At 38.3% G+C, this 27506-nt stretch overlaps 1 protein-coding gene across 1 annotated transcript in view; it reads left to right on the forward strand.

The window, feature by feature from the left end:
• The window catches only part of NEK10 (NIMA related kinase 10), an 88574-nt gene that overhangs the window by 11060 nt on the left and 50008 nt on the right, over positions 1–27506 (forward strand). The window contains 5 exon segments of the mRNA XM_032687334.1: positions 131–267; positions 1611–1657; positions 2260–2378; positions 2560–2662; positions 15893–15968. Coding sequence (XP_032543225.1) covers positions 131–267; positions 1611–1657; positions 2260–2378; positions 2560–2662; positions 15893–15968 — 482 coding nt within the window.

Below are 27506 nucleotides of genomic sequence, written 5' to 3' on the forward strand. Positions count from 1 at the left end.
CACAGAAAAAGCTATGATTATAATGTTTGTGAGAAAGCCCTGGACCCTGAAAACTAATCTGGTAGCCACAATAACATTCTTTCTATCCCCATCCTGTACTAATTGTACAAAGGTTATATCTTATTTATAGGTTAGGAAGCATAATGGACAAAATCTCCTGGCAATGAAAGAAGTCATTTTACACAATCCAGCTTTTGGAAGAGACAAAAAAGACAGAGACAGTAGTGTAAGAAACATTGTCTCTGAATTAACCATCATCAAAGAGCAGGTATGTCTCACGAACTCTGATTTGATGTGTGGACATTCTCGTATGGAAAACTACCTGGTCGAAAAGGACCTGGGGATGCTGTTTGACAGCTGCCTGAACATGAGTCAACAGTGTGCCCAGGTGGCCAAGAAGGCCAATGGAATCCTGGCTTGTATTAGAAATAGTGTGGCCAGCAGGACCAGGGAAGTGATTGTCCCTCTGTACATGGCACTGGTGAGGCTGCACCTTGAATCCTGTGTCCAGTTTTGGGCCTCCCACTACAAGAAAGACATTGAAGTGCTGGAGTGTGATCAGAGAAGGGCAACAGAACTGGTGAAACATATAGAGAGTAAGTCGTGAAGAGCGGCTGAGGGAACTGGGGTTGTTTAACCTGGAGAAAAGGAGGCACAGGGGTGACCTTTTCACTCTCAAAAACTAACTGAAAGGAGGTTGTAGCAAGGTGGGGCATCAGCCCAGGGAACTAGTGATAGGACAGGAGGAAATGACCTTGAGTTGTGCCAGGGGAGATTTAAATTGGATATTAGGAAAAAGTTTTTCACCAAAAGGGTGGTCAGGCGTGGGAACAGACTGTCCGGGGAAGTGGTAGAGTCACCATCCCTGGAGATACTTAAAGGATGTGCAGATGTGGCACTTGGGGACCTGGTTTAGTGATGAACTTGGCAGTGCTGGGCTAATGGTTGGATGCAATGATCTTTAAGGTGTTTTCCAACATAAGTGATTCTATATAGCATGGCTCCCAGTGGCTTTTACTTTTTTTCATTCAGTCAGTACAGTATTGGCCCCCTTTACCTGAATTCTGCTGATAATGAAAACCTGCTTACTGTAGTGTTAGCAGCAGTGCAAATACTTGTTACTAAAGATTCTTACTTTATATGTTGGCAGTATTTGAACTTTTTTCAGAGATTCTGTAAATTAAGATTGTGATAAAAAACTGATGAGTCTTTGTTGCATTCCGTCAAGTCTTGGTTTTAAAATACAGTGAGAAGATAGTATTTTCTTGTAACTGAAAACTAGAAAAACAAACTAATCATTAGTGCTCCTGAGCTAAGAAAGCCAATACTTTGATACAGGTATAATTATTTGCCTTCAAACTTCATTTACTCTCTTTCAATTATTAAGGGGAGAGAAGATAGGAATCATACTGTATTTTCCTTCTGGTTGCTCTAGTAATGTGCAACATTTCTCTGTTTGGGGTAGCAGTGAAGGTCTGCTGCACTGCAGTTCATAAACAACTTTGTGGAATCCTTATGATATCCTTCCTTCCAATGTGTAGCTTAAACATTATAAATACTATGCCATCAGTTTAACTATTCTAAGCATTTACATTTCTTTCCTTATTGTGGCTTTATCATCCAAATGTTGTATGGTATTATAGAACCTTCTTGGAAAGTAAGTATAAATGCAGAGAATCACCACATTTTACATAATGAAGAAATAGAAATATGTAATAAAACCACTTACAGCTTGTCAGGAGTCAAATTTGAGCAATAATCTTTCTTCAAGAACTGCTACAGTTCAGACAGGCTTATATTCCTTTAAAATTGGAAAAATGGTGAGAAATTATATTTTTTTATCTATCAGTAAAACTAGATGCAATGTAAACATATGGCAAGCATCATTCTTCTTCTAAAAAGATCCAAAATTTAGAACTGAAATGCTAAATAGGGAGAAAAGCTATAGTGAGTCGTAGGATGAAAGATACAGATTGCCCAGCCACATTCTCTTAATTTTCTTTTATAAAGAGTTATCTACATACACGTGCCCCCTGAGTGATTATCAGACAGTGATTTCCTTATAGTTGCTGTGACATAAATTGAGGAAAAAATGGAATACCAGGGAGTAGAGCCATGATTAAAATGTATCTGTCCGTACAAATTAAATTTTTAAAAAGTAAAAAATAACAGCTTCTAAAATATATTTTTACCTCAAATACTCTATTTTCAAATGCCTTCTGTATAAATATAATGTTCTATTAATTTTCTTTTATGTAGATGACAGATTGTACATAGTCATGGAGCTCGTAGAGGGGGTGCCATTGGGAGAACACTTTCACTCTTTGAAGGAAAAACAACAGTTTACAGAAGACAGAATATGGCGTATATTTATCCAAGTAAGGATCTCCATTCCTTTTTCCAGAACTTTCCTGCATGTAATTGATAGCACCATTTTTTTAGGCTAATAAAGGACAAACTAATACTTATTCTATCAGACGCTAATATCAGCTATGAATTTAATTTTATATGCCTTTGTAGTTAAGAATCTTTGTAAGGTCCTTTCTGTTTGTTTTTAAGCTTTGTCTAGCTCTTTGTTATTTGCATAAAGAGAAGAGGATTGTTCATCGAGATCTCACTCCGAACAATGTCATGTTAGAGGATAAAGACAAAGTTACAATTAGTAAGTAGAACTACTTTTCTCTAAGACAGTTTCTCATGATGTACCTGAGAAACATTTCTTTACTGAAACTCTCAGAAGGTCTCGGTTTCCTGGGCCATTGGTCACCATACTTGGAAGCTAGTAAATTATTGCCTTGTGATCCTATAGTATCGAATGGTATGGGTTGAAAGGGGTCTTAAAGATCATCTATTTTCAATCCCCCTTGCTGTAGGCAGGGACACCTTCCACTAGACCAGGTTACTCAGAGCTCCATCCAACCTGACCTTAAAAACTTCCAGGGATGGAGCATCCATAACTTCTCTGGGCAACCTGTTCCAATGCCTCAGTGCCTTCACAGTAAAGAAGTTTTTCTAATATGTGATCTAAACCTACTCTCTTTCAGTTTGAAACCATTCCTCCTTGTCCTGTCACTACATCTTCTTGTAAAAAGTTCCTCTCCAGCCCTAATTGTCTGTATAGACTGGGAATGAGAAGCTGGAAAGCAGTGCTGCAGAAAGGGGTCCTGGTCTATGGCAAGTTGCATATGAGTCAGCGGTGCCCTGACAGCCAGGAGGGCCAACCGTGTCCTGGGGGGCATCAGGCAAAGCATTGCCAGCTGGTTGAGGGAGGGGATTGTCCTGCTCTGCTCTGCACTGGTACAGCCTCACCTTGAATATTGTGTGCATTTTGGACACCACAATATAAGAAAGATACTAAGCTATTAGAGAATGTCCAAAAGAGGGCAATAAAGGTGGAGAAGAGTCTGGAGGCGAAGCTGTATGAGGAGCAGCTGAGGTCTATTCAGCCTGGAGAAGAGGAGACTGAGGGGAGACCTCATTGCAGTCTACAACTTCCTCGTAAAGAGAAGAGGAGGGACCAGTGCTGGTCTCTTTGGTCTCATGACCAGTGACAGGACACGAGGGAATGGCATGAAGCTGAGATGGGAGAGGTTTAGGTTGGATATCAGGAAAAGGTTTTTCACCCAAAGGGTGTTATAGGCTGCCCAGGAAAGTGGTCACAGCACCAAGCCTGTCTGAGTTCAGGAAGCGTTTGGACAAGACTCTCGGGAACATGGTGTGATTGTTGGGGTGTCCCGTGCAGAGTTGGAAGTTGGACTCTATGATCCTGATGAGTCCCTTCCAACCTAGCATATTCTGTGATTCTATGATTCTTCTAGGCTTCCTTCAGGTACTAGAAGGCCACAATTAGGTCCCCCTGAAACTCTCTCTTTTCCGAGATGAACAAACCCGATTCTCTCGGCCTTTCCTTGTAGGAGAGGTGCTCCACGCTTCTAATCGTCTTGGAGGCCCTCGTCTGGACTCACTCCAACAGGTCAATTTTCTTCCTGTGCTGGGGACCTCATAGGTGTTTGCAGTACTCCAGGTGGTGTCTCACCAGAGAAGAGTAGAGGGGCAGAATCACTTCCCTCGACCTGCTGGGTGCAGCGCAGGGTAGGGTTGGCTTTCACATTGCCAGCTCATGTCTAGCCTTTCATCCGCCAGCACCTCCAAGTCCTTCTTGGCAGGGCTGCTCTCGATCTGTTCATCCCACAGCCTGTATTGATTTGGGGGTTGCACTTGGTCTTGTTAAACTGCATGAAATTCCCATGAGCCCACTTCTCAAGCTTGTCCAGGTCCTTTTGGATGGCATCCCATTGTTCAGGTGTGTCAGCCACAACACTCAGCTTGGTGTCATCTGCAAATTTGGTAAGGGTGCACTCAATCCCTTCGTCTTTGTTATTAATGAAGATATTACCTAAGACTGGTACGAGTATGGGCACCTGAGGGACATCACTTGTCACTGATGTCCACTGGGGACTCTGAGCCATTGACCACTACCATCTGGATGCAATCATCCAACTACTTTTTTATCCATCTATCAGTCTGCTCATCAAATTTATCTCTCTTCAATTTAGAGAGAAGGATGTTGTGGGGGATTGTGTCAAAGGCTTTACAGAAGTCCAGATAAATGACACGTGCAGCCCTTTCCTTGTCCACTGATGTAGTCACTCCATCATAGAAGGCCACTAGGTTGTTTGGGCAGGACTTGCCCTTGGTGAAGCCTGAATCGCTTCCCCGTCCTCCGTCTGCCTTAGCGTAGCTTCTAGGAGGATCTGTTCCATGATCTTCCCAGGCACAGAAGTGAAATAATTGCTAATACGAATTTTGTGTTCATTGCCACCAGGTGTCATCAGCCATGACTATATTTTTTTGCAGCTATATATGTCAAATATGATGGAGGAGATGATTTAGCCCTAAAAAAAATTAGACTGTAGCTATGCTTCAGTGCCTGTTTTTATTTACATCAGCAAGAATATTGAAATAACTAGATTACATAGCAAGTGCTAATGAACATACGAAGTAAAACAGCTGTCAATTTTATTCTATTCCAATTCTACGATGAAGTTGCTTACTATCCTTCAGTTGTTCCCAGTGATCAGCTGCAGTGAGGTGCTATTTGTCTAAGCCTGACTAGTGAATATTCTTGATGTATGCTTCTGTAATCACCACAGTGTGGAGGCGGGAGCCTAGGCAGGTTCTAGGATAGGCTTTGAAAGCATGGCATAGCTTTGATCTTTGAGTGAATCAATACAACCTGGTACACACAGCAAGTCTTACAGGCAATTCAGATCCTGTAGTTTTTAAAGTTCTCAGAGAACTACTGCATGCTTTCTTACTGCTCATGACACAGAAGAAAATAAACTATTTGAATGCTGCAGAATTGTGAGAAGTCTTTATGCGAAATTCAATCTCTCTTCTTTAAATCTAACTGGAAGGTGTAGGTGTATGCACACATGCACAAAACAATCAGCTATAAATATTCAGCAACTGTTGTTTCATAGTAAATATTTTTACCTGATGATGTACGTACTTAAATTCATTCATTATTAAATTGTATGTGCCAAAAGCCCTCTGATTCATAGTAATGATATAGTTTTGAAGGAAGGTGATTTAATGGAGCTTTGAGTGATGAAAATAAATATTCAGAATATTAAAGTATCATATAATTGTATTTTATATCATCATACTACCACTGAGGGGCACTCTTGTCTTAATGTAACAACTTTTCCTTATCTCTGGTCCAATCTAAATATAAAGAAGTGTAAGCGTATTTTCAAATGTAAGCTCAAAATTGACAGAAATATAAATGCTCTTTAATGGCAAAGATTTACAGGACTTGAGGAAATTGGAAGAACTGAAACTTATTTGGACCATTTCTACAGTGATTGGTTCAAAATTATTGCAATATTTAAACAAACACTTTATTTAGTCCTACAACTAGTACCAGTGTAGTAACCATTGAATTTTTGGAGGGAGCTGAAGACCTTTTATCTATTGCTTCTGAATTTTAGTGAGCCCTGTTTTATGACCGTAATGAAATTAAGAATAATTTACTTTCTTTCTGACGACAGTAAATCTCTACTGTATTGGTGCATGCTGTGGTATTGTGCCTTAACTCGTACTGTTTATGAGTATGCCAAAGACTGGAGCATTTTGTGATCTTGATAATTATATCTTACAGTTTTTGAGGGTAAATGTACTATCCATTTGAGAATTTCAAGTGATTCTTGATGAAAGTTTGTTCTGACCTCAGATGTGATAGAGTTAATTTTCCTTCTAGTAGCTGGTACTGTGCTGTGTTTTGAACTTAGTATGACAATAATGTTATAACACAATGATGTTTTAGTTGTTGCTAGGTAGTGTTTACTCTAAATCAAGGACTTTTCAGTTTTCCATCCTCTGCCAGTGAGGAGGTGCATGGCAAGCTGGGTGAGGGAGCACAGCCAGAACAGCTGACCTGAACTAGCCAAAGGAGTATTCTGTACGAAAGAACACTATGGCCCGTATATAAACTGGGGGGAGTTGGCTGGGAGCTGCTGATCGCTGCTTTGGGACTGGCTGGGCATCAATCAGCAGGTGGTGAGCAACTGTAGTGTGCATCACTTGTTTTTCCTGAGTTTTATTCCTCTCTCTCTCTCTCTCATCATCATCATTTATGTTTTTTTTCCCCAATTCTCCTCCCCAGTGGGGGAGGTGGAGAATTGAGTGTCCAGTACTGAGTTGCTGGCTGGGGTTAAACCATGACAAAGTTAATACAAAATGTCAGATGAATATTAAGCATATGCTAAAATATTAAGAAATCTCTGCATTGAATTTATCCTGTCAGCTTTTATAAAAAGAGAAGGTCTGCTCCAAGATCTACTGAAAACTGTAGTTCTGTGTTTACAAGCTGCACAGTCATCCTAAATAGAGTTAGTTCAATTTTCTGGAGTCTTTCAAATCTGAAAACTGCCCCAAATGTTGCCTTGATCTAACTAGAATAATGTTCCTGTGGACTACCTGTGAAGCAGTGTTGTGTGACTATGTAATCAAGTTATGGCCCAAATTATTTTGTTCCATAAAAGAAGTTTGTATATCTTATAATGCTGCTATTTTTTCTTTTCCTCAATCAGTTCTTCTGGAAATAGTAACTCTTGTTAATCTCTTGCTATGAGACTCTGCAGGCTGACGATATAACAAAGGCAGCACATTCCTCTATAACTAATATTCTTCAAAAACGTTGTCTTTAGAGAGGCACCTTAGTTTCAGAATCTCATGGTATATTTTTATTAAAAAAAAAATTAATTAAGTGATCGAATTGCTTCTATAGATTAAGATTTTAATTTCGCAGCAGTCCCAGCAATGAATTGCTTTAAGAAAGTTCTTCAACCCACAAATAGGCATTTTGTACCATGTATGTGACAACAGAACCTCTCACATTCCAAACCCCTTGAAGATCTCTTATGCAGTTTCTGCATTTACGTTGGTTGAAAAGGAAAGGGGTGCATAGTGTGGGAGACATTCCCACCTTGCTGTCAGAGCAGAAAACAATAAACCTGCTAAAGAATTTTGCTTGTTAGTCCTGAATTCATAAAGAAAAATTCTACAGGTGGTCCTTGTAGAAAATTCCAGCAGGGAGCTATGGAGAAAGGTGGCTGAAATCAAGGATTCATGTACAGAACTCTGCAATTGGCCTGGCACAATGTAAGATTAAGTTGAGGGACCTTTTCTAGTGATGGTCTCTGAGTATCATGTCTATAGATCTTACTGAAAAAGGTTGCCTGAGCTAATAACTCATGCTCTTGTGGGACCCCACCTAAGTACTATGTCCAGCTCTGGGGTCCTCAGCACAAGAAGGACATGGACCTGTTGGAGTAAGTCCAGACGAGGACCACAAAGAGTATTAGAGGGGTGGAACACCTCTCCTGTGAGGAAAGGCTGAGAGAGTTGGGATTATTCAGCCCAGAGAAGAAGAGGCTCTGGGGAGACCTTAGAATACCTTCCCGTACCTAAAACCAGCTACAAGAGAGCTGGAGAGGGGCTTTTTAAAAGGGCATGTAGTGATAGGACAAGGGGTGATGGCTTTAAACTGAGAGTAGGGTTAGATTAGATATGAGAAAAAAATTCCTTACTGTGGGGGTGGTGAGGCACTGGAACAGATTGCCCAAAGAAGTTGTGGATGCCTCATCCCTTGGAAGTGTTCAAGACCAGGTTGGATGGGGCTTTGAGCAACCTGGTCTAGTGAAAGGTGTCCCTGCCTTTGTCAGGGGAGTTGGAACTAGATGACCTTAAGGTCCATTCCAAACCAAACCCTTTTATGATAATAATATGAAAAATTTTTGAATATTTGTAGTCACACTGTGTTTTCTTTTTCTTAAATAATGTGTGTGGTTAGATACTATTCTTATTCAGGTCTTTCTTTATTGTTTTGGTTTTGAACTTATGCAAGGTACAAATAAAAATGCTAAGCCCAGGAGGTGCTTCATTTTGATGTGAAGATTATATAACTTGCTTTGTATTTCCCAGGACATCATTTACACATGTCAATTAAATCTGAATTATCCAATATTTTTCAGACTCTTTTAAGTTTGCATATGCAAGCAGACATTTACAGTCTGATCCTAGCCAGGCTGTCTCTGACTGTAGAGAACTTTAAGCATGTTGCTGTTATGTAGTCTCTGGAACTGCCCACTCTACTAATTTTCTGTTTAATTTCTAACATAAATTTGATAGGAAGGTGTCCATAATTACTATCCTTTATGTTAGTACAGCATTTAATCTTAATCGGTTCAGCTACAAATGCTTGAAAATATAAATACCAGATTATGCTCACCTGCAGTTTCACAAAATACCTCTTTCTGAATTGATAGAAAAGTGTTACTGAAACTGTACATCTCTGGTCAGATTGAACGTCTAATTTATTGTTTCTGACACACAAAAAAGTAGAATCTTAGGCAAAGCCTGGATGAAAGTTATTTTGTATAGGGTTTTAGAGATTTGTTGAACTGGTGCTATCTGTGACTTTCAGTTTAATCTGACCAGCCTTTTTGTAGAAGACATTGAGAAGTTACAGCTCTGAATTGAAAATGTGTATCTGCTTTTATTGCAGCTATATTTTACTACAGCTGTATTTTGTTTCTGTTACATTGTGTTTCTGTCTAGAGCTTCATAGCTGCATCTGTTTGTCGGACAAAATAGAAGACTCTGTAGATCATCACTTTTCCTCAGTGTCATTTAGTTGCACCAAGGTTTAGACCTGATGGTCAGAGGGCTGTGTGGAATCACTTTGACACCGTTCGGAGCTGATATCAAGGAGAATTGTGAAGGATCCCATACTCTCTTTTGGGCAGCATGTTCTGTTCAATGTTTAATACACATTATAAAATAGCAGCAGAAAGGATCTATATGAGTCAGAAACCTAGGATTATATAGCAGCAGAATAGTTGTTTTGAGACACCCCATCTGTCTGATATATTTCTAATCATAGCAGGCAGCCATGCAGTGTCAGAACAGTGAATTGAATGAGACTTGGAAAGTTCAAATATTTGCAGGATGCTGGAAGAAGGTGTAGTGGGTTGACCCTGGCCAACCCACTGGGTACCCACTACAGCTACTCTCTCACTCTCCCTCTGCAACTGGATAGAGGAGACAGGAAAAAACCAAAACAGTTAAGAATTCATGAGTAGAGATAAGAGCTGGGAGAGGTCAGTGACTGATTACCTTCAAGGGCAAAACAAGACTCAAAAGTGGGGATAGTACTTATATTTATTACTAACAGGATAACAGCCAAAGAGTGAGAAATAAAACAGTCTTAAAACACCTTCCCCCCACCCCTCCTTCCTTCCGTGTTCTCCCTCCTCCCCCCCAGCGGTGCAGGGGGATGGGGAATGGGGGTTATGGTCAGTTGTTTCTGCTGCTGCTCAGGGAGAGGAGTCCTTCCCCTGCTCCTGTGGGGTCCCTCCCATGGGAGACAGTCCTTGATGGACCTCTCTGGCATGAGTCCATCCCTCAGGCGGCAGTTCTTCCCAAACTGCTGTCCCGTGGGTCACTCCTCCATGGGGTGCAGTCCTTCACAAATGAGCTGTACCGATGTGGATCCCCCACAGGGGCCACAAGTCCTACCAGGGAAAAACCTGCTCCAGTGTGGGCTTTCCTCTCCACGGGCTGCAGGTCTCTGGCACAACTCCGCTCCATCCTGGACCTCCCATGGGGTCACAGCCTCCTTCATGCATCCACCTGCTCCAGCATGGGCTGCTCCATGGGCTGCAGGTGGGTCTCTGCACCCAGATGGTCCTCCGTGGGCTGCAGGGGCACAGCTGCTCCACCATGGTCTGCACCACAGGCTACGGAGGCCACAGCTCTGGCACCTGGAACCCCTCCTGCCCCTCCTTCTGCACTGACCTTGGTGTCTACGTTATTATTCCCATGTTCTCACTCTGCTCTTCCCTGGCTGGAATTTCTTCTGTGCAACAGTCTTCTGTTCTTAAATATGTTATCACAGAGGCGTTGCTATTCCTTCCAATTGGCTCAGCCTTGGCCAGCGGCAGGAAGTCTGTCCTGGAGCCGGCTGGCATTGGCTCCATGGGACAGGGTAAGCTTCTAGAAGCTTCTAACAGAAGCCACCCCTGTGGCCCCCCTTGCTGCTACCAAACCCCACAGAAACCCACTACAGAAGGCTACCTGTTAATTTTGAAGTTCAGAATACTTGCTTATTTAGTGCTTTAGATTGGGTCTGGATTCTATGCCATGACCAGAGAAGCAGTGGCCATGAGATGAAGTGGATATAACCAGTGTCTGTTGTGTGTTGGTCATTACTTTTCAAAGTCACTTGAATCAGTGCTAGTTTTTTAACTAATAGTCATTGTCAGAATTGCTACCCTTTGTACTAAGGTTCAAGGAAATGCTTTATTTTCAAAGCTATTTTCAGAATAGGCTGAGTGGAATCTTCCACTCGTTTATGTTGACACTGTAAATGAAACACTCTGGAAACTCTTGGTGGATTAATGGCATGATTGTATCTTTACAAATCGTAGTTCTAGATGTGGATAAATGCTCAGATTCTAGTGCAGAAGTTACAAGCTTCACAAAACTAACAGTAGACTGCTTACGAAGCATTCACAGACTATTCTGAGTTGGAAGGGACCCACAAGGATCATAGAGTCCAAGTCTCAAGTGAGTGGACCCTACGGGGATTGAACTCACAGACCTTGTTGTTATTAACAACATGCTCTAACCAACTAAGCTAGAGATATTTGATAACAGCATACAGAAAGGAGAATGATAGAATAGGTAGAAGGTTTATTTGGGAATGAGGAGAAATTAATTCTGTTCCCATTCTGTTGATGGGAAAGAGTAGAGTAAGTATGTACTACTGTTGATTAAATTGCAAATTATCTTGATTTTGGCATATGCTTTTAGGGAAAATAAAATTAAACTTCTAATTTTATACTCTGAATTAATGTAACTCAATAAGTTGCTGACAAACTTTCTTGCTGAAGAGAAGCAAAGGGATTTTGCCTCATCCTGAGCCCTTCAGCTTAGAGAAAGAAACTGTTCAGTGGATACACAATGAAAATCTGACATGAGCAGGTCTGAAGTTCACATATGTGATGAATTTGTTATTCCATTCATCCTCCTCTTTTGCTGTGCTTTTGGTTTTTCTGTGCATATTTGATTTTAGGAGGAATTAATGGTGTTTTCAAATAGGGTTCAAATATAAATTAAGGCAACAAATGTGCAAATATGAAATAAGTGTTGTTAAGATGTAATATCTGGATGATTTTCCTCTTGTCTTTACTGTAGAAGATAAATCTACTAGTTGAAATCGTTGGGAAATGAAATAGCAACTGAAAAAACAGATATTTATTTGTCAATAAAAAGAGAAAAAAGCATTGCATGTATCTAAAGCGCTCATTTAAAGAGACTGCTAAGGTTTAGAAAGTTTTTGTAATTCGCCTATTATGAAAGCTGAAGAGATCATTCTGTAGGAGGTTAAGATACTAGTCAAGTCAGCCTACTTATTGTTCCATACTTCTATCTTCTCTTCATGTGCTCTTCCACAGTGTTAATCTTGTTAGAAGCTATCTTTCTTCGTTATCACTTACTCTGCTGCTCTAAACACAATATAAACAAATGAAAACAAGTGAAGAGGGGTGTTTCAGATTCTAAAGGATTATGACTATCATATTGTGTTAATTTTTCTTCCTATTTGAAGACTGTCTTGCATGGTTGTTTGACTATTTTTTAATGAATTAAAAAACAAATTAACTTTTAATTTACTAGATTCCTCATACACAGTCGAAAAACTCTCAAGGCTTAATGTTTACAATCAGAGTTCAAAATGTAGTAAATTTGATAATACTGTGGAGAGACCTGTCTATTGATAATGAATTGCCAGTGAAATTGCATATCTAGCCATAGTGTATAAAAATCCATCTAATGGTGAAAGTTTGTTAGTTTTTTATTGTCTTTGAATAGACTAAAAATAATATTTTATTTTTAAGGATGCCAAGCTTCGAACCATTAGAGAAATTAGCTGTAAAGAAATTGCATCTGTTGAGGTTGCACAGTAGACAAAGCACCAAAAACTATTGCCATGGAAATCTTGTTTTAGAAAACTTGTTGGCTAGGTTGTTTTACCTACCATTACTCTCAATTTACAAACTCTTGTGTTAGGATGGTACAAACAGTTGTAGTGATGTTATGCATGTAATTCACATGAACTTGAAAAATATTAAAATAGTATTTAAAACTGGAAAATGTATAATTTTTCCAAAATGAACTGTGCAGATAAAAGCAATCATTATTTTACAGCAACAGACAATTCTTTTTTGGGGCAGATAGATCATTCCCTTGGTACCATTAGAGCTCCAAGACTGCTTCCTCAGGAACATGTGTCATCTACTATTTTTTTTTTTTAATTTCAGATGTACTATAGAATAACCATTGTTTGTTTTATTTTTAGTGCAAAAGGAGTAATTTTTAATTTTCTGGAAGGTAGGACAAGCTAAAAGTCAAAATGAGGGAGTTTGTTATTTTGGGGGGAGAAGGAATTTGCCTCACTAATGCCAGTTTTATTCCTGCATTGCAAAACTACAGAGAGCAACAAATGTCAGACAAGTCGATTTTAGGACTGCAATATCGGATTTGGGACTAGATTAAAGTAGCATGGAGCTAGCCTAGAAAAAGGGTGAGCTAAACATGTCAAGACACAAGTGTCATGTGATCTGGTTTCCAGAGATTGTGCAAGAGAGATGCAGGAATAGTTCTTTTTTATGTCAGAGGAATACCAGCTCACCTTACTCTGAATCACTTAGATCAGCTTATAATTTCCCCTTTGGATGGACTGATGCACCATGCATTTTTGCATCCTGATGTTGGCAGTGTCTGGATGGCTTGCTTACCCTCTCCTTTCCTCCTGTTTTATGCTATCTCTTTGTCTTTGTTCTTTCCAGACTTTGCTTTGGTTCGTCTAATTTAGTGGTTTACAAAGCTTTCACTTACCTTCTGAGTATGATTCTCTAAGAGCTCTTCTTTTCCATTTTTCTCTGGTCACCTTTATTCTACTGATATTTATCATATGTCAGCATTCATACAGTTCCAGCAAGTACTCACAACACTTCTGTTAATTGGTAGATTGCTTTTCTTTGTATGAGAACAGAAACTGTAGAAAAATATTTGGAAGCTGTAAGGTTTTTATTTTTTCCTGAAATTTCTGAGATTTGTGATCAAATGCATCTACATCCTCACAGGTATGTGTAAATTAAGTCTAGCCTCTGGAAGGTTAGGTCTAGCTTCCCATACTTAAGAGCTATGTCTTAATGCTTGGTGTACCATTAGTTGAAGTAACTGTGGACAAATTGAGATAGTTCAGGAAGAATGCTTTCTTTAATAAGCAGAATTGTGAATTTCAGAAGTGACCAATAAGATCATAAGATTCATTAGATCAGATCAAGGATTTATGCAAGTGCCTCTCTGTGCTAAAGGGTGACATGTTGGTAAAGTTCATAAGAAGTTGAGCAAGTATTGAATTATCTTTCTCTCACAATTCCTGTTTCAGGACATTGATAAATGTGAATTATTGCAGTGGGTCCTCGTTAATCAAGCTGCAGTTCATAGCTGAAACAATGCACACCAGTTAACAGGGGTCATTTTCCTGTATGGTCATATCTTCATTTAATGATATACAAGGCAGGCCTTGTATATTGTCCTGTGCTTTACATTCCTTAGCTCTGGCAGCACCAGTTTTATGTAGGAGCTTCTTGCTGGTGTCAAGACAATTTAGCAGAATTTGGAAAAAGTAGTTGCCAATTAAAGGTTTTTTTCTTTCCATTTCTGAGGACCTGAGCCTAAAAAGAAAAGACTATATTTACTCCATCTGGCTGATTTTCTTGCTTTCTTTTTTTTTTTCCCCAGATAATCGCTTATGTTGATTTAAAATAGACTACTTCCAGAACTGAAATATCCAGCTGTCATCTTTCCTTTACTAAGTCTTTCAAGCACAGGAACTAAATGTATTGATTGTTGTAATGTCTTAATACTCTTTCTTCATAGAATATTATTTGAAGGATTCCAAAGGAGAGAATTAAGAATGATTTACCCTAATTAATTCAAGGAAGTATCAACATAGCAAAAACCTCTGGTCCTTTTGGGATTAATATTCCCTGGAGTGAACTGCCTTAGCACTGCCTTAACTCAGAGGCAAAAGGAGGCTTCTCAGGGGTCCTGTTAATTTAGTGTTCTTTCTTCTTATATTTCCCAAACACTGCAGAGCTAGTCCTTCTTTGGACATTTTGTTCAAAGAAAAATGATCTGTGTCTTGGGTATCTAGATTTGGGTTTCTTATCAAAGGCCTTTTCCGAATTAGAGATCTACTCTTTTTCAGACCCTAAAGGCTTAAACTGAGCAAGAACCAACAGAAAGTAATTTTTCTTACCTGTATTTCTTCTGATCTGCAGCTTTTGATGAGTGATAACATTCTGAAATAAATTTTTTGTGAGTTATGTCACTCAAAGCATTTGGAATAGGCATGGTATGGGCTCTAAGTAGAACAGGAGTCTTAAAATGTTTTGAACTATGTTATTTACACACAAATCTTCCCACTTCTGAAGTAGTATTAGCATACAAAATTTATTAACAGGGTTTAACAAGTACAATAGCTTTCTTTTGCTCTTTGTGCTTGGACTTAATGAAGTATGATGTATCTTAGCTGCATTGTTGAGACAGCAGTGAAGTACTGAATTGAAAAAATAAAACTTGAACTGCTTGCATGGAACTTTGATTAAAAATATCATCTCTAAAGACTTTGTGTGACAATTTGTGAAAGACTACCTAATAATTACACAAAAGGCACTTATATTAACATAACTGCATGATCATCTAAATCTACAGCTTTTGTCACAAGGTAAGGCTAAGATTCAGCATTATTTCAATACCAAATGCAGTCTTTGAAAATGAACTATCAAGTTATTAGATCTTCCTGTACTCATTTGAAATTACATTTCTGAGAAAGTCTGCCCTTCCCAGCTGTCATAATCTCAAGGAAAGTGAAATAATTGGCATTAATTTGGTCATTAGATCACTGTTTATTAGATACTCACCATTGTCATACAGTTTACTGAGATATATTAATAGAAACCTGAAACTGGTCATATAGTTTGGATTGAAACCATTAGAGGCGTGTTTAAATATTTTTAAAGCTGTTAGGCCTGATTCAAACATAAGTTGCTGATGAATGTAGAGACAGAAAGATAATATGGTCCAGTTCTGTGAAATGTAAAAGATTTAAAAAAAAAATCCCTTTTAATTAATTTAATTAAAAAAAGAAACTCCTTTCAACCCTTTCCTAACTTTTCAGCTGTTGTGAATGAGCACTGATTGGCACACAGAGAGGGTGGCTATTGAGATGTGAATCTTTTTTTCTTTATCATAGCTGACTTTGGGCTTGCAAAGCAGAAGCAAGAAAACTGCAAACTTGCATCAGTAGTAGGAACCATTCTATACTCATGGTAAGTACTCCTGCATACAGCATTCAGTCCAGTGACTTCTGTCTTCAAGGTTACTCTTTTGGAGCAGACAGGCAAGTTACAATGGAATAAGGAACAAGGTGCAAGGTACCCACCCACAGCTACTCTGCATAACTGGTTGCGTGCCTATTTTGTTGTCTATTCTTGCACAGGGTGGTTACTGGGGGTTAAGTTGTTGCAAAAATGAACTAACTGTGATTGTATAGTAACTTATTCACCTACATATATGTATGGAATATCTGCATAATAAAGAAATGTGGATGTGAAGTATAAAAAGATATATGTAAATGGTATCAATTACCATCACCACATGTGATGGCCTTACACCTGTGAGAATGCTTCGCCTGTGCTGTAATAAGTAAAGGTTCCAAGCTCTCAGGAGAGCTCCTGATTGCTCTGAGTTAAGAGGAAGTCAAGAACTTAGGTGCTTGGCAATTGAACATAATTCATGATGCCACTTTTGAAATTGTGGCTTTGGAATTCCTGATGCCAGTATGATAATGATTGACACTTATTCCCCAGAAATCACTAAATCCTAAAATGGCTTCAAGAGTGAGACCTTGTAATATGTTAAATATTCAAGTCCCATACCTTGAAGACTAATCCTTGGAATTCTTGATAGTGAGCAAAGGCAAGGCTGCCTCAATTGGTTCTCCAGATACTCCTGAAGCATAGCACTGTCTCTGAGTGACACTCAATCTGTGAGTGATAGTTTGGGTAGTTAAAGAATAATAAGAGTTTGGTGTAACTAGTTATGTGCCATCTTTTTCAGCTTCTCTGAAATAATTGGTTTTGTTCAGTTATAACTGGGCAGAGAAGCTGTTGATGAGAACTTACTGTGCTCTTCTAAACAACAGTTTAAAAGTAGATGTGTCAGAGGTGTCAAAACCATGCCCCAGTGACCCTCAGGGTCACTGAGTTGTAATTTTCTTATCCTATCTAGATTCAATTCCTTCTGTCCCCTGTTAGATGCCTGTGTTTCTGTTCACTGATGTCTTTTGGTCTTCTAATATTTTGTAGGAAATTTTTGTTTGAAAGTAGTGTTCTGTAAATTTAAATACTCTCTTTTTATATATAATTTTTGCTTATACTATATTTATTATTATTCTAACACCCTGTCTTTGTACATGGAAGTTCACATCAGAGCTAGGACTTTGGCAATTCTCTTTCTACCTCTTTGTCCAGTTATTTGGACACAGGATTGAGGATAAAATGTCACTTACATGTTGCAGTCTCTCGAGTGGTCTTTTGGGACATTAGTTGTCAGTTCTACTACACAAGCAAAATCACAGAAGCAGTGATCCTTGTCTGTCTGCAGTCAGAAAAAAGAACAAGGGTAAAGTACAGATGTCTTTGTATTTAAAACATATGCTTGAGTAATATTTAAAATGACAGGCTAAAATATTAAAATCTTTCCAATGTCATAATAATTTAAGAATGTCAAAAAGGCTTTGCAAACAGCTGAATGCACTGAATGCCACCTTCAAGGTATTTGGTTAGTACTGTGTATGACAGTGGACTTTATGAAATAGAAACCTGTTCACAAGGAAAGAGGTGAACTGATTGAGTATTTTAGCACAAGTCTTGAACAGAAGTCAGAGCCTATAGACTTAATCAGTGCTTCGACTAGATTTTTTTGGTGGGGTTTTTTTGGTATGATTTAAGTAGATGTGAAAGGCTGTAAAAATCAAAACATTGGGACTGCATATCTACCAATATTAGTTTTTCCAAAAAAAAAAAAAGGAAAGGGATATGAGACAGCATTTTCATTTTAGAATGGCAGAAATTGCTTTCTTCTGAATTGACAGGATAATAGTTCTGGGTATTTTGAGTTACAACCCACCATTTTGGAGCAGACAATACAGTACGGAAAAAAACCCAATAAATAATAAAAGTAATGTCTGATGCTTATTATTTAAATTTGGCTATGCAGCATTATGCAGAGTGTTTCAGATAAAAACATATCACTGTATGTACCAAACATAATTGTATTTGGGCTTGACTGAATCAATTTGCTAATGTAATGTTTTAAACCCTGTGTCATCATAAAGTAACAGCAGACAGTGTTTTATGTTTAGAGAGAGGGCCTCATATAATTATGCTTTGTAATTGTGATGGTTTTTAATTTTACTTCATACTAGGTTGTATTCTACTATCATACTAATTAAATTCCTTTTAATTGGTTTTATTCCTGAATTAAAGAATCCAGCAATGTGTATGTTTAGAACCCCAAATGTATTAAATTGATGTGTTTACACTTAATACATTAAAAATCGTCGAAAAAACTGCTCTAGGGAATTTGTAATGAATCCTGAAGTCTCTTCCCAGCTCATAAGTCACCAGAAACAATCTGCTCCAAGTTAATGGTGGCAGAGTCTTTATTATCGTGCTGTCTTGAAGGCCTTCCCAGAAGAGACACAGCAATTGTCCATGGTCATAGAGAATGACGTTTCCTTTCACTTATACCTTCCATTTCTTTGTTTCACAAAAAGGATTGTAACTTATGAAAGGGACATATGGAAGCAGATCAAGATATACATATATATAATTGGATGTGTATAGAAAAAATTTAGATAAACTCTTGGAGATGAAATAAATTTTGAGATTGGGATGGAATAGAGAATCCCATCATAATTCCTTGAGAACTTTACTGATCTTGAAAAGCTGTTGAGAAACTGTGAGACGACCCCTCAGAAGTCATTAAGATGTGGGCAAGAAGATTCCACTTTAGTTGATGAACTAACTTGATCTTTCTGAAACAAAATTGTTCTCAACTGTTAGAAAACTGTTGCACAGAACCACGTTAAGTAAGATTTGGCTTTTTGTGCTAAAGTTGAGGAGTTTTCTTGCTGTGGTGTTTTGAGGAAACTCTCATTTTAGTGGTAATTAGAGGTACTATTTTACTTACATCTTCTCTGGTGTGGAGCATAAAATATTCCTTGTTATTACTTTTTGTTTACGGACTACACAGTCAGTCTGCATGCTGTGTTATGTTAACCAGATTTCTTTTCTAGTACTGGTCACTGCTTCTGTTTATAGCCACATCTTGTGAGAACACTGCATAAATCAGTATTGTGATATGATTTGTATGATGTAGTTGCCATCACAAAAACATGGTGGGATGACTCGTATGACTGGAGTGCTGCCATGGGTGGCTACAAGCTCTTCAGAAGGGACAGGCAAGGTAGGAGAGGTGGAGGGGTGGCTTTATATGTTAGAGAGTCTCTTGGCTCTGTAGAACTTGAAATCAGTAACAATAAGGTTGAGTGCCTGTGGATCAAAATCAGGGGGAAGGCCAATAAGGCTGACATCCTGGTGGGAGTCTGTTACAGACCACCCAACCAGGATGATGAAGACGATGAATTATTCTACAAGCAGCTGGCAGGTGTCTCAAAATCGCCAGCCCTTGTTCTCGTGAGTGACTTTAACCTGCCGGATGTCTGCTGGGAACTCCACATGGCAGAGAAGAGGCAGTCTAGGAGATTCCTAGAGCATATAGAGGATAATTTCCTGCTCCAGCTGGTAAATGAGCCTACCAGAGAAGGGGCCCCACTAGGCCTGCTGTTCACAAACAGAGAGGGGCTGGTGGGAGATGCAGTGGTCAGAGGCCATCTGGGGCACAGTGACCATGAAATAATAGAGTTTTCAATACTAAGGGATGCAAGAAGGGCCATCAATAAAACCTCTACACTGGACTTCCAGAGGGCAGATTTTGGCCTATTCAGAAGACTAGTTCAGAGTGTACCCTGGGAAACAACCCTTGAAAACAAAGGTGTCCAGGAGGGATGGACATGCTTCGAGGAAGAAGTCTTGAATGCACAGGAGCAGGCTGTCCCAGTGTGCCAAAAGGCAAGCTGGCGGGGAAGATGGCCAACCTGGCTGAACAGGGAGATTTTGAAGGAAATTAGGGTAAAAAAGAGAGCCTACCAATTATGGAAAAAAGGGATGACTACTCAGGAAGAGTTTAGAAATGTAATTAGGTCTTGTAGAAAGAAAATTAGAGAGATGAAGACACGATTTGAACTCAGTCTTGCCACTTCTGTTAAGGATAACAAAAAGGCTTAGAAGAAGCTTAAAGTCATAGCATAGGTTTTTTATTTCAAAGACAGTGTGAAAACAATTTTCTGTACTTGTTTTCTAACAAGTGAATGGTGCTGATCTGGCTTCTGAAGAGTTACTTTAATGTTGGGGGCTAGGGTGTAGTATGTAATAATTTTATAGATTCCACGATGAATTTAAACTGTTATGTTGAAAAAAACCCTGCTATTCTAGTGCCGTAACACATTGTAAACCAGCAGTGTACTTCTTGGAAATAGTTATTTCTATAGAACTTGTATAAATTGTGCAGCAATTATTTTAATGTATAATAATTATTATTTTATTATCTCTGTGGAAGATATAATAATAATGGATGAACACTTTTTATTCGAATAAGATTAGTCATTTCATCAAACTAATTTATGAGCTTGTAAATGTCTTTAGTCCAATGTTACTGGTATTTGCTTGCTAGAATTTTTCTATCCTTTTTCTTTTAAGTACTGTTAATTGAGCTACATTTAGATCAACTATGCTCCTGTGACATCTGAACTATAGGACTTAAAATACTTTCAGTGGGTTTATTTCTGCTTTTCCCATTCTCTTCTATCTTAGATGTCAGCTCTATTCGTACCTTGGCAAAACCTTACTGTTTCTAAATTTTACTATTTCTTGTTCTGCTTTACTTTGTTGCTCAGTATATGGTGTGCTGTTTCAAATTCTAGTGCCATTATATATCATTTTGCTGTCTTTGATGCTTCCTTAATAGACTGTTTGCTGTCTTTGATGGTTAGTTAAAGCTGTTTGCTCTGTTTATTTGTGTTTTGGGCTTTAGTTTCTGGTGTGACGTTTGTTCAGTTACTTGCTTTTTCATGGTAGCCAGATTTCAAACCTCTATCTCAAACCTCATCCTACCTTCTCTTTAGTCTTTGCTCAGTTTTCCATGTAGCCTTACTTTTTCAGCTGATGTTTGTAAGTGATCTATCAAATAATACATTTTAATATAAAAAAATAATATCTAGATTATTATGTTATGAGTCTGTGTGCATATGTCATCTATTAACTTCCATTATGGTTTTGGGGGGCATTTGGATCAATGGCCTTTATTTAGATTTGGGAATTTTAAATTCTATGTAAAAGAAGAGAATGAAGTTACTGTTTTATTCAGGTAGAATCTTCATCTCTCCACTGTCTACTTTCTTTCTGGTTTTTTTGGTGGGTTCTTTTTTCCTTTTTTTTCCGTTTTATCTATACTGAATGTGATTGCTAGACAGAAAAATTGTTATTAATTATCTTGTATATTAGGTCCCAGCAAATCCAAATACTTACAAAGTCATCTAATTCATACCTTACTGTGAAACACAAGTTACTGTTAGAAACAAGTCTCTGCGTGGCTGGGATTCATCTTGCTTATATGTAGCAATTTAAAAGCTGGGCATCTTATTCCAGTCAAGCAGCTAGATGATTACTGAAAGTAATGGAAAAAATAGGCACTTCAATAATGAATTTCATCCCATCTATCTTAAACAGTTATTTTAGGATGAGATGAATCAACCACCTGATGTGCCTATCTCTCTTCATTTGCTACACAGGGATCTGAGCATAAATCTGACTTAGAGGAGTTTAAAGTTAGGTGAAATTGACACCTTATATGAAATCAGTTATTAAAGATTGAGGTTTATTTTAGAGTTGTTGTAGAATTGGATTTGCTACTGTTTGTAGATCTTTTTGCAGATGCTTACTTTTCCATATCTCCCTTTAAAATATAAAGACTTATGCCTTTTCTTTATAAGCTTGGTTAGCTGGACAAAGGCACTGACTGAAGTTCATTCCAAAAGGCATATATCTCATTTAGAAAAATCCTTTGCCATTTTTTAAATGTTCAGATTTCTGTTCCACAGATAAAAGTAAAAAAATATTTTCTTGAGCAGTTTATACAGTTACAGACTTAAGGCAGTTCCTTAAGCATTTTACATGAAATTTGGATATTAAGTCTTAGAAGTACCTGTCAGATGTATGTTAGCAATACCTTTTTAGAATATGAGTGTTTCAGGTTTTTTATGTATATGGATAACACTTTGCCACAACTTACAGATACAATTTGTCTACAGCGTTTCTTTTTAAACTGACAGCTTGACAATTTGCTAGATATTTTTGTATAAATAAGAACAACAGATGTATGGACTGTACAGTGATGCTTGGTTTTAATAATATAAATAACAAATCACATTGAAGGGAAATTTTATTTTGTAAGTTTCGAAATCTGGCTTATACTTCCTCTTGTTGTTTCAGACTTTGGTCCACAATATGTCTGAAGGAATAATGGTGTAAATTAGAACTTTATTGTGTTTTTCTGTTTGAAGCCTCCCAGAGGGTCTGTATGTAATACTGGAACACTAAATTATGTATTAATGATACTTTGATTTGTCCTTATAGCTTACTCACAGATGCATATGATAATCTTGAAAATTCAGAAGCATAAAAAAGTTGAAACAGCTGGGCACAGAGTTTAGTTAGATAACTGTATTTTTATTACAGTGCGAAAGGTGATACTTCATTACATTCTTCAGTAATAGTAAGACAACTGAAGAAAGAAGCAGCTTGATCTATAGATCACATTTTCTAATAGAGCCTACAAGGCTTTTTAAATTGTCCTTGAAAAAAAATTATTAAAAAAGTGAAGGCCGAGAAACACGTAGCAATTTTAAACACTGACTCCCAGCAAGTCTTTTCTGTAGATTGACAGATACAGCACATAAACGAGAAGGCCAGATTCCAACAGAATTGTATCTTTATGATATATTGTATCTTTATGAGATATTTTCCCACTATGCCTAGACACTCTATCTTGATGATAGGAAAAAACATTGCAAATAGATGTGTAACTTTTTAAAAAGTTTATAGAACCATTCAACTGGGGGGGAAATTCACAAAGAAGCCCATGAAACTCTAGTACTTGTGGTCAACATAAAGGATACTTAAATGTTGATACCTGGAATCTTTCATTGTGCTGAGAGTTCTCCCAGTTTTTGTAGACAATGTAACTCAATAGTACTGTACACTGAGTGCTACCAAATTTCTTTGTTTTGCAATGAAACATTCTGGCTGGAAAATTCTAGACACCCAAAATATATCTTTGAGTAGGAGTACGGATATACATATACACACATATCACAGTCGTTGGTCACAGCCGGCACGGCTTCAGGAGAGGAAAGTCCTGCTTATCAAACTCAATTTCCTTTTATGACAAGGTAACCCACCTAGCTGATCAAGGGAAGTCAGTTGATGTAATCTTTTTGCATTTCAGTAAAGCTTTCGATACTGTCTCTCACAGGATCCTTCTGGGCAAGATGTCCAGCACAGCTGGAAAAAACATCATGTGGTGGGTGAGCAGTTGGCTCACGGGTCGAGCACAGAGGGTAATAGTGAATGGGGTAACATCAGACTGTTGAACTGTCACTAGTGGGGTTTCTCAGGGCTCCACCTTGGGCCCTGTGCTCTTCAGCATCTTCATAAATGACTTGGATGCAGGACTGGAAAGGATACTAAACAAGTTTGCAAATGACACAAAACTGGGAGGAGCTGTTGACTCCCTCGAAGGCAGGAAGGCCCTGCAGAGAGACCTTGACAAATTAGAGGACTGGGCAATCACCAACCATATGAAGTTCAACAAGGGAAAGTGCTGGATTCTGCACCTGGGATGGGGCAACCCTGGGTGTTTGTGCAGACTGGGGAATGAGATGCTGGAAAGCAGTGCCAAGGAAAGGGACCTGGGGGTCCTGGTCAACGGCAAGTTGAACATGAGTCAGCAGTGCCCTGGCAGCCAGGAGGGCCAACCGTGTCCTGGGGGGCATCAGGCAAAGCATCGTCAGCCGGTTGAGGGAGGGGATTGTCCTGCTCTGCTCTGCACTGGTGCAGCCTCATCTTGAATATTGTGTGCATTTTGGACACCACAATATATGAAAGATACTAAGCTATTAGAGAGTGTCCAGAGGAGGACAGTGAAGATGGTGAAGGGCCTTGAGGGGAAGCTGTTTGAAGAGCAACTGAGGTCACTTGATCTGTTCAGCCTGGAGAAGAGGAGACTGAGGGGAGACCTCATTGCAGTCTACCAACTTCCTCGTGGGTGAAAGAGGAGGGGTAGACACTGATGTCTTTTCTGTGGTTACCAGTGACAGAACACAAAAGAATGGCCTGAAGTTGTGTCAAGAGAGGTTTAGGTTGGATATTAGGAAAAGGTTCTTCCCCCAGAGGGTGGTTGGGCACTGGAACAGACTCCCCAGGAAAATGATCGCAGCACCAAGCCTGACAGAGTTAAAGAAGCATTTGGATGATACTCTTGGGCACGTGGTGTGACTATTGGGAATGGTCCTGTGCAGGGCCAGGATTTGGACTTGATGACCCTTGTAGGTCCCTTCCAACTCAGCATATTCTGTGATTCTGTTTTTCTGTGATATATAGGTATGCACATATATATTGAGACATACATAAACATGCACACACACACACACATTTATGAGAAATCAATGAATGTTCATACTTGTAGAGAATTTAATTCAGTTTAGATAGCATTAAACAGATAGTGCCATGCTTTTTTTGTTTGTTTGTTTGTTTAATTCATTGTTCAACAATGTCAAATTAAGCATGGATTGTTTTATCCAGTTAGGAACACTGTTTCTGGTATAACTACATTCAAAGGAAGCTGTCATATTGATGTCTTCCATGCTTTCAAGTACATATGACATTTTACATTACAAGAATTGTTGGCAACTACTTTTGTTCTTCTGCAGCCATTGATACTTATGCCAGAGACTTTGGAATTGCCCGGTGGTGTCCCAGCAAGTACGGCCATATCTAGGAATTTTTGGAAGATGTTGTTTTCCATGTATTCAATCATGAGAACATTTAGATATGGATTTCTTGGGAAACTTTGATACTTTTTAAGAAGACGCTTGTGCAATGAAGTGCACTGCTCTATGAAATTCAGAAAGTGCTGAAATTAGCACTTGTTTTCTCTAGCACTAAAGGTTCGTAGGTGTAAAAGCAGCGGAAGTATAATGGTCTGCACATGATAAAAAAGTGAGGAGTTCAAAGATGGAGAACATGTAGTAGTTGAATGTAACTTGCTGGTCTTCTACTTCTGAGTATGAAAACAGAAGTCCTCACAATAAGATTCTTCTGCTCTTTCCAGCAGGTTTTTATATAGCCTTTGTTCTCAGAAAGAGGGACTAGTAAGAGATATGCAGAAGTTTTTTATACATTTTCTGTGATATAAACTGTGTCAATGAAATGATTAAAGGGAAAAAATCCAATTGTGAAAAAAAACCAAACTGCAACAGCCATACTCCTGTGCAAACACAAGCATTTGCATAAATGTAATGATAAACTAGATTAGAGAACTGAGCTGGCTAAAAAATAATTTGGGTCTTTGGTCTGATGTGTAATAGAGCTGTAGAGGTAGTTGTGCTGGGACAGGAGAGCAGACAGTGGTGGAAAAGAGTGAGTGGGAACAGCAGGAGCAAGACACCATTTGACTTTCAAAATTTTTCAAATATACAGCCTAAACAACTTACCACGTGTGAGGCTGTCCTGGTCTTCACAGTTTCATGTGTGCTTTAAGTTTTTGATGGGGAAAAAAGTAGGTATGAGTGACTCTTTGCACTTAATTTGTAAGAGGATCTGGTGCTCTGAACGTGCTTCTGCCTTGGATATTTAATGACTTAGGTATGAAGAAGTTTTTTGTTTAACAAAGCAATAGGAGTAAGGAACAATGGAATGAACTTTTTAAAAAATATCATTTGATTTATATTAATATGTGATCTGGGTGAACTAGAAGTGAGTTGATGGCAGTTTTTCATGTGTTCTGGAACAATGTCTTATTATACTGCAAGGTCATAAATTATTTTTCAAAGTTAATATATTTGACATCTCTAAGCAATAGTATATAAAGTTAGCACACATCGAAACTCGAAGGTTTGTAGATGCAAAGAAATACAAATCAATTGTCGAAGGTTAACTGGGTGTCCATATCTTTATTTTCAAAAGTGTGAGATGAAAAACCCAAAAAGTAAATTATAAAACATGTGGTTCTGCTTCAGACAGAGAGGTACTGAATTTTTGCTGAAAGAAAGCAGTGAGTTAGTGAGTTCCCTAAATTGTTGATCAACAGCAGTGTAGCTGAGATTTACAGTGTTTTATTGCTAGGATCTTGTTTTTGAACATTTTTCAGTGATTATTGATGTTTTAGATTGAGACAGTTTACACAAATTTATTACTAACTGCAGTGAAGAGTATTCTTCCACATCAAACTAGTGTTTGGGTTTTTTTGAAAGACATTAGTAAAAACATAAGGCAGGCATTATATAGTCAGCTGTATCCTACAGCTATTTGTGGCCTGTCACTGAATGTGGATTAGTTTTACCTCTCTATAGACTAAATTATATGAATATAGAGGAACTTCCTGGGCAGAGGCAGGCAATGCTTGGACTAGAAAATAAAAATATTGAGATTACACTGATGGGAGAGCTTACACATGAAAGTGGCCTCTCTTAGCTGACTTCACCCTTTTCAAAATTATGTTCCCCACCTGATGGCAAGAGGATTTATCACACTGTAAAATTGCCATCTGAAGGTAGTAAATTTCTTCCTGTACATTTTAAAAAATGATGGAAAATGATGAATTTTTCTCTAAATGTCAGTAGAAGTTTAGAATGCTTGAAAAGATGTCTTTTGTGAAGAAAACTTTATATATATATATAAATATTTAACATAATTTGTAATGAGAAAAAATGGTAGCAAGCTAGAAGACAACATACATACTAAATTATTATAGACTTACTTGGCCTTACATTCAAAATAGAAAACTGTGAAAGTAAAATTTTTAACCAGCAATCGAAAATCCTGTTCCTGCTTCATCACTCAAGGGATAGACAGAATATTCCCAAAAGGCTTGTGTTGAATTCTTCATGTAGGTGAGAAATGCAAATAGCTTACAGCAGTGTTCCCAGGAGCTCTTTATTCAAATTGTCAGTTTTGTGGCTCCTGTTTCTTTTTCCGTTGGTTTTAGTGGTAATTATTGAAGCTATAATATTGAACGTGTATCTGTAGCTTACAGCAAACTATCCAGAGAAAAACTGTGACAAGGAGCAACTGGGTTTCTATTTTTTTTTTCTCTTTTGGGATGATGCTGCTATTTTTTTTTTCCTTATAGTTTTTTCCCCTTCTTTCTGTGACTCAGAGAACTGATTATAGAGTAAATGTAGTTTTTTTCACACTGGTTTCATAACTGTCTAGTTGAAACCATGTCTTATTTGAAAATAGTCCTCATACTTTATAGAATGCCATATACCAGCATGTTCTTACACCTGTTGGAAGCACCGGTAAACACTGTACTACGATAACTCACAAGTGGCTTATTGAAGTTCTGTGCAGATTGGGAAATCTTCACTGGTTTTGCCCCATATAAAGTCAGCCTGATAGTATTGA

This window comes from Chiroxiphia lanceolata, chromosome 1 (genome assembly GCF_009829145.1).
Source record: "Chiroxiphia lanceolata isolate bChiLan1 chromosome 1, bChiLan1.pri, whole genome shotgun sequence".
Lineage (NCBI taxonomy): Eukaryota > Metazoa > Chordata > Aves > Passeriformes > Pipridae > Chiroxiphia > Chiroxiphia lanceolata.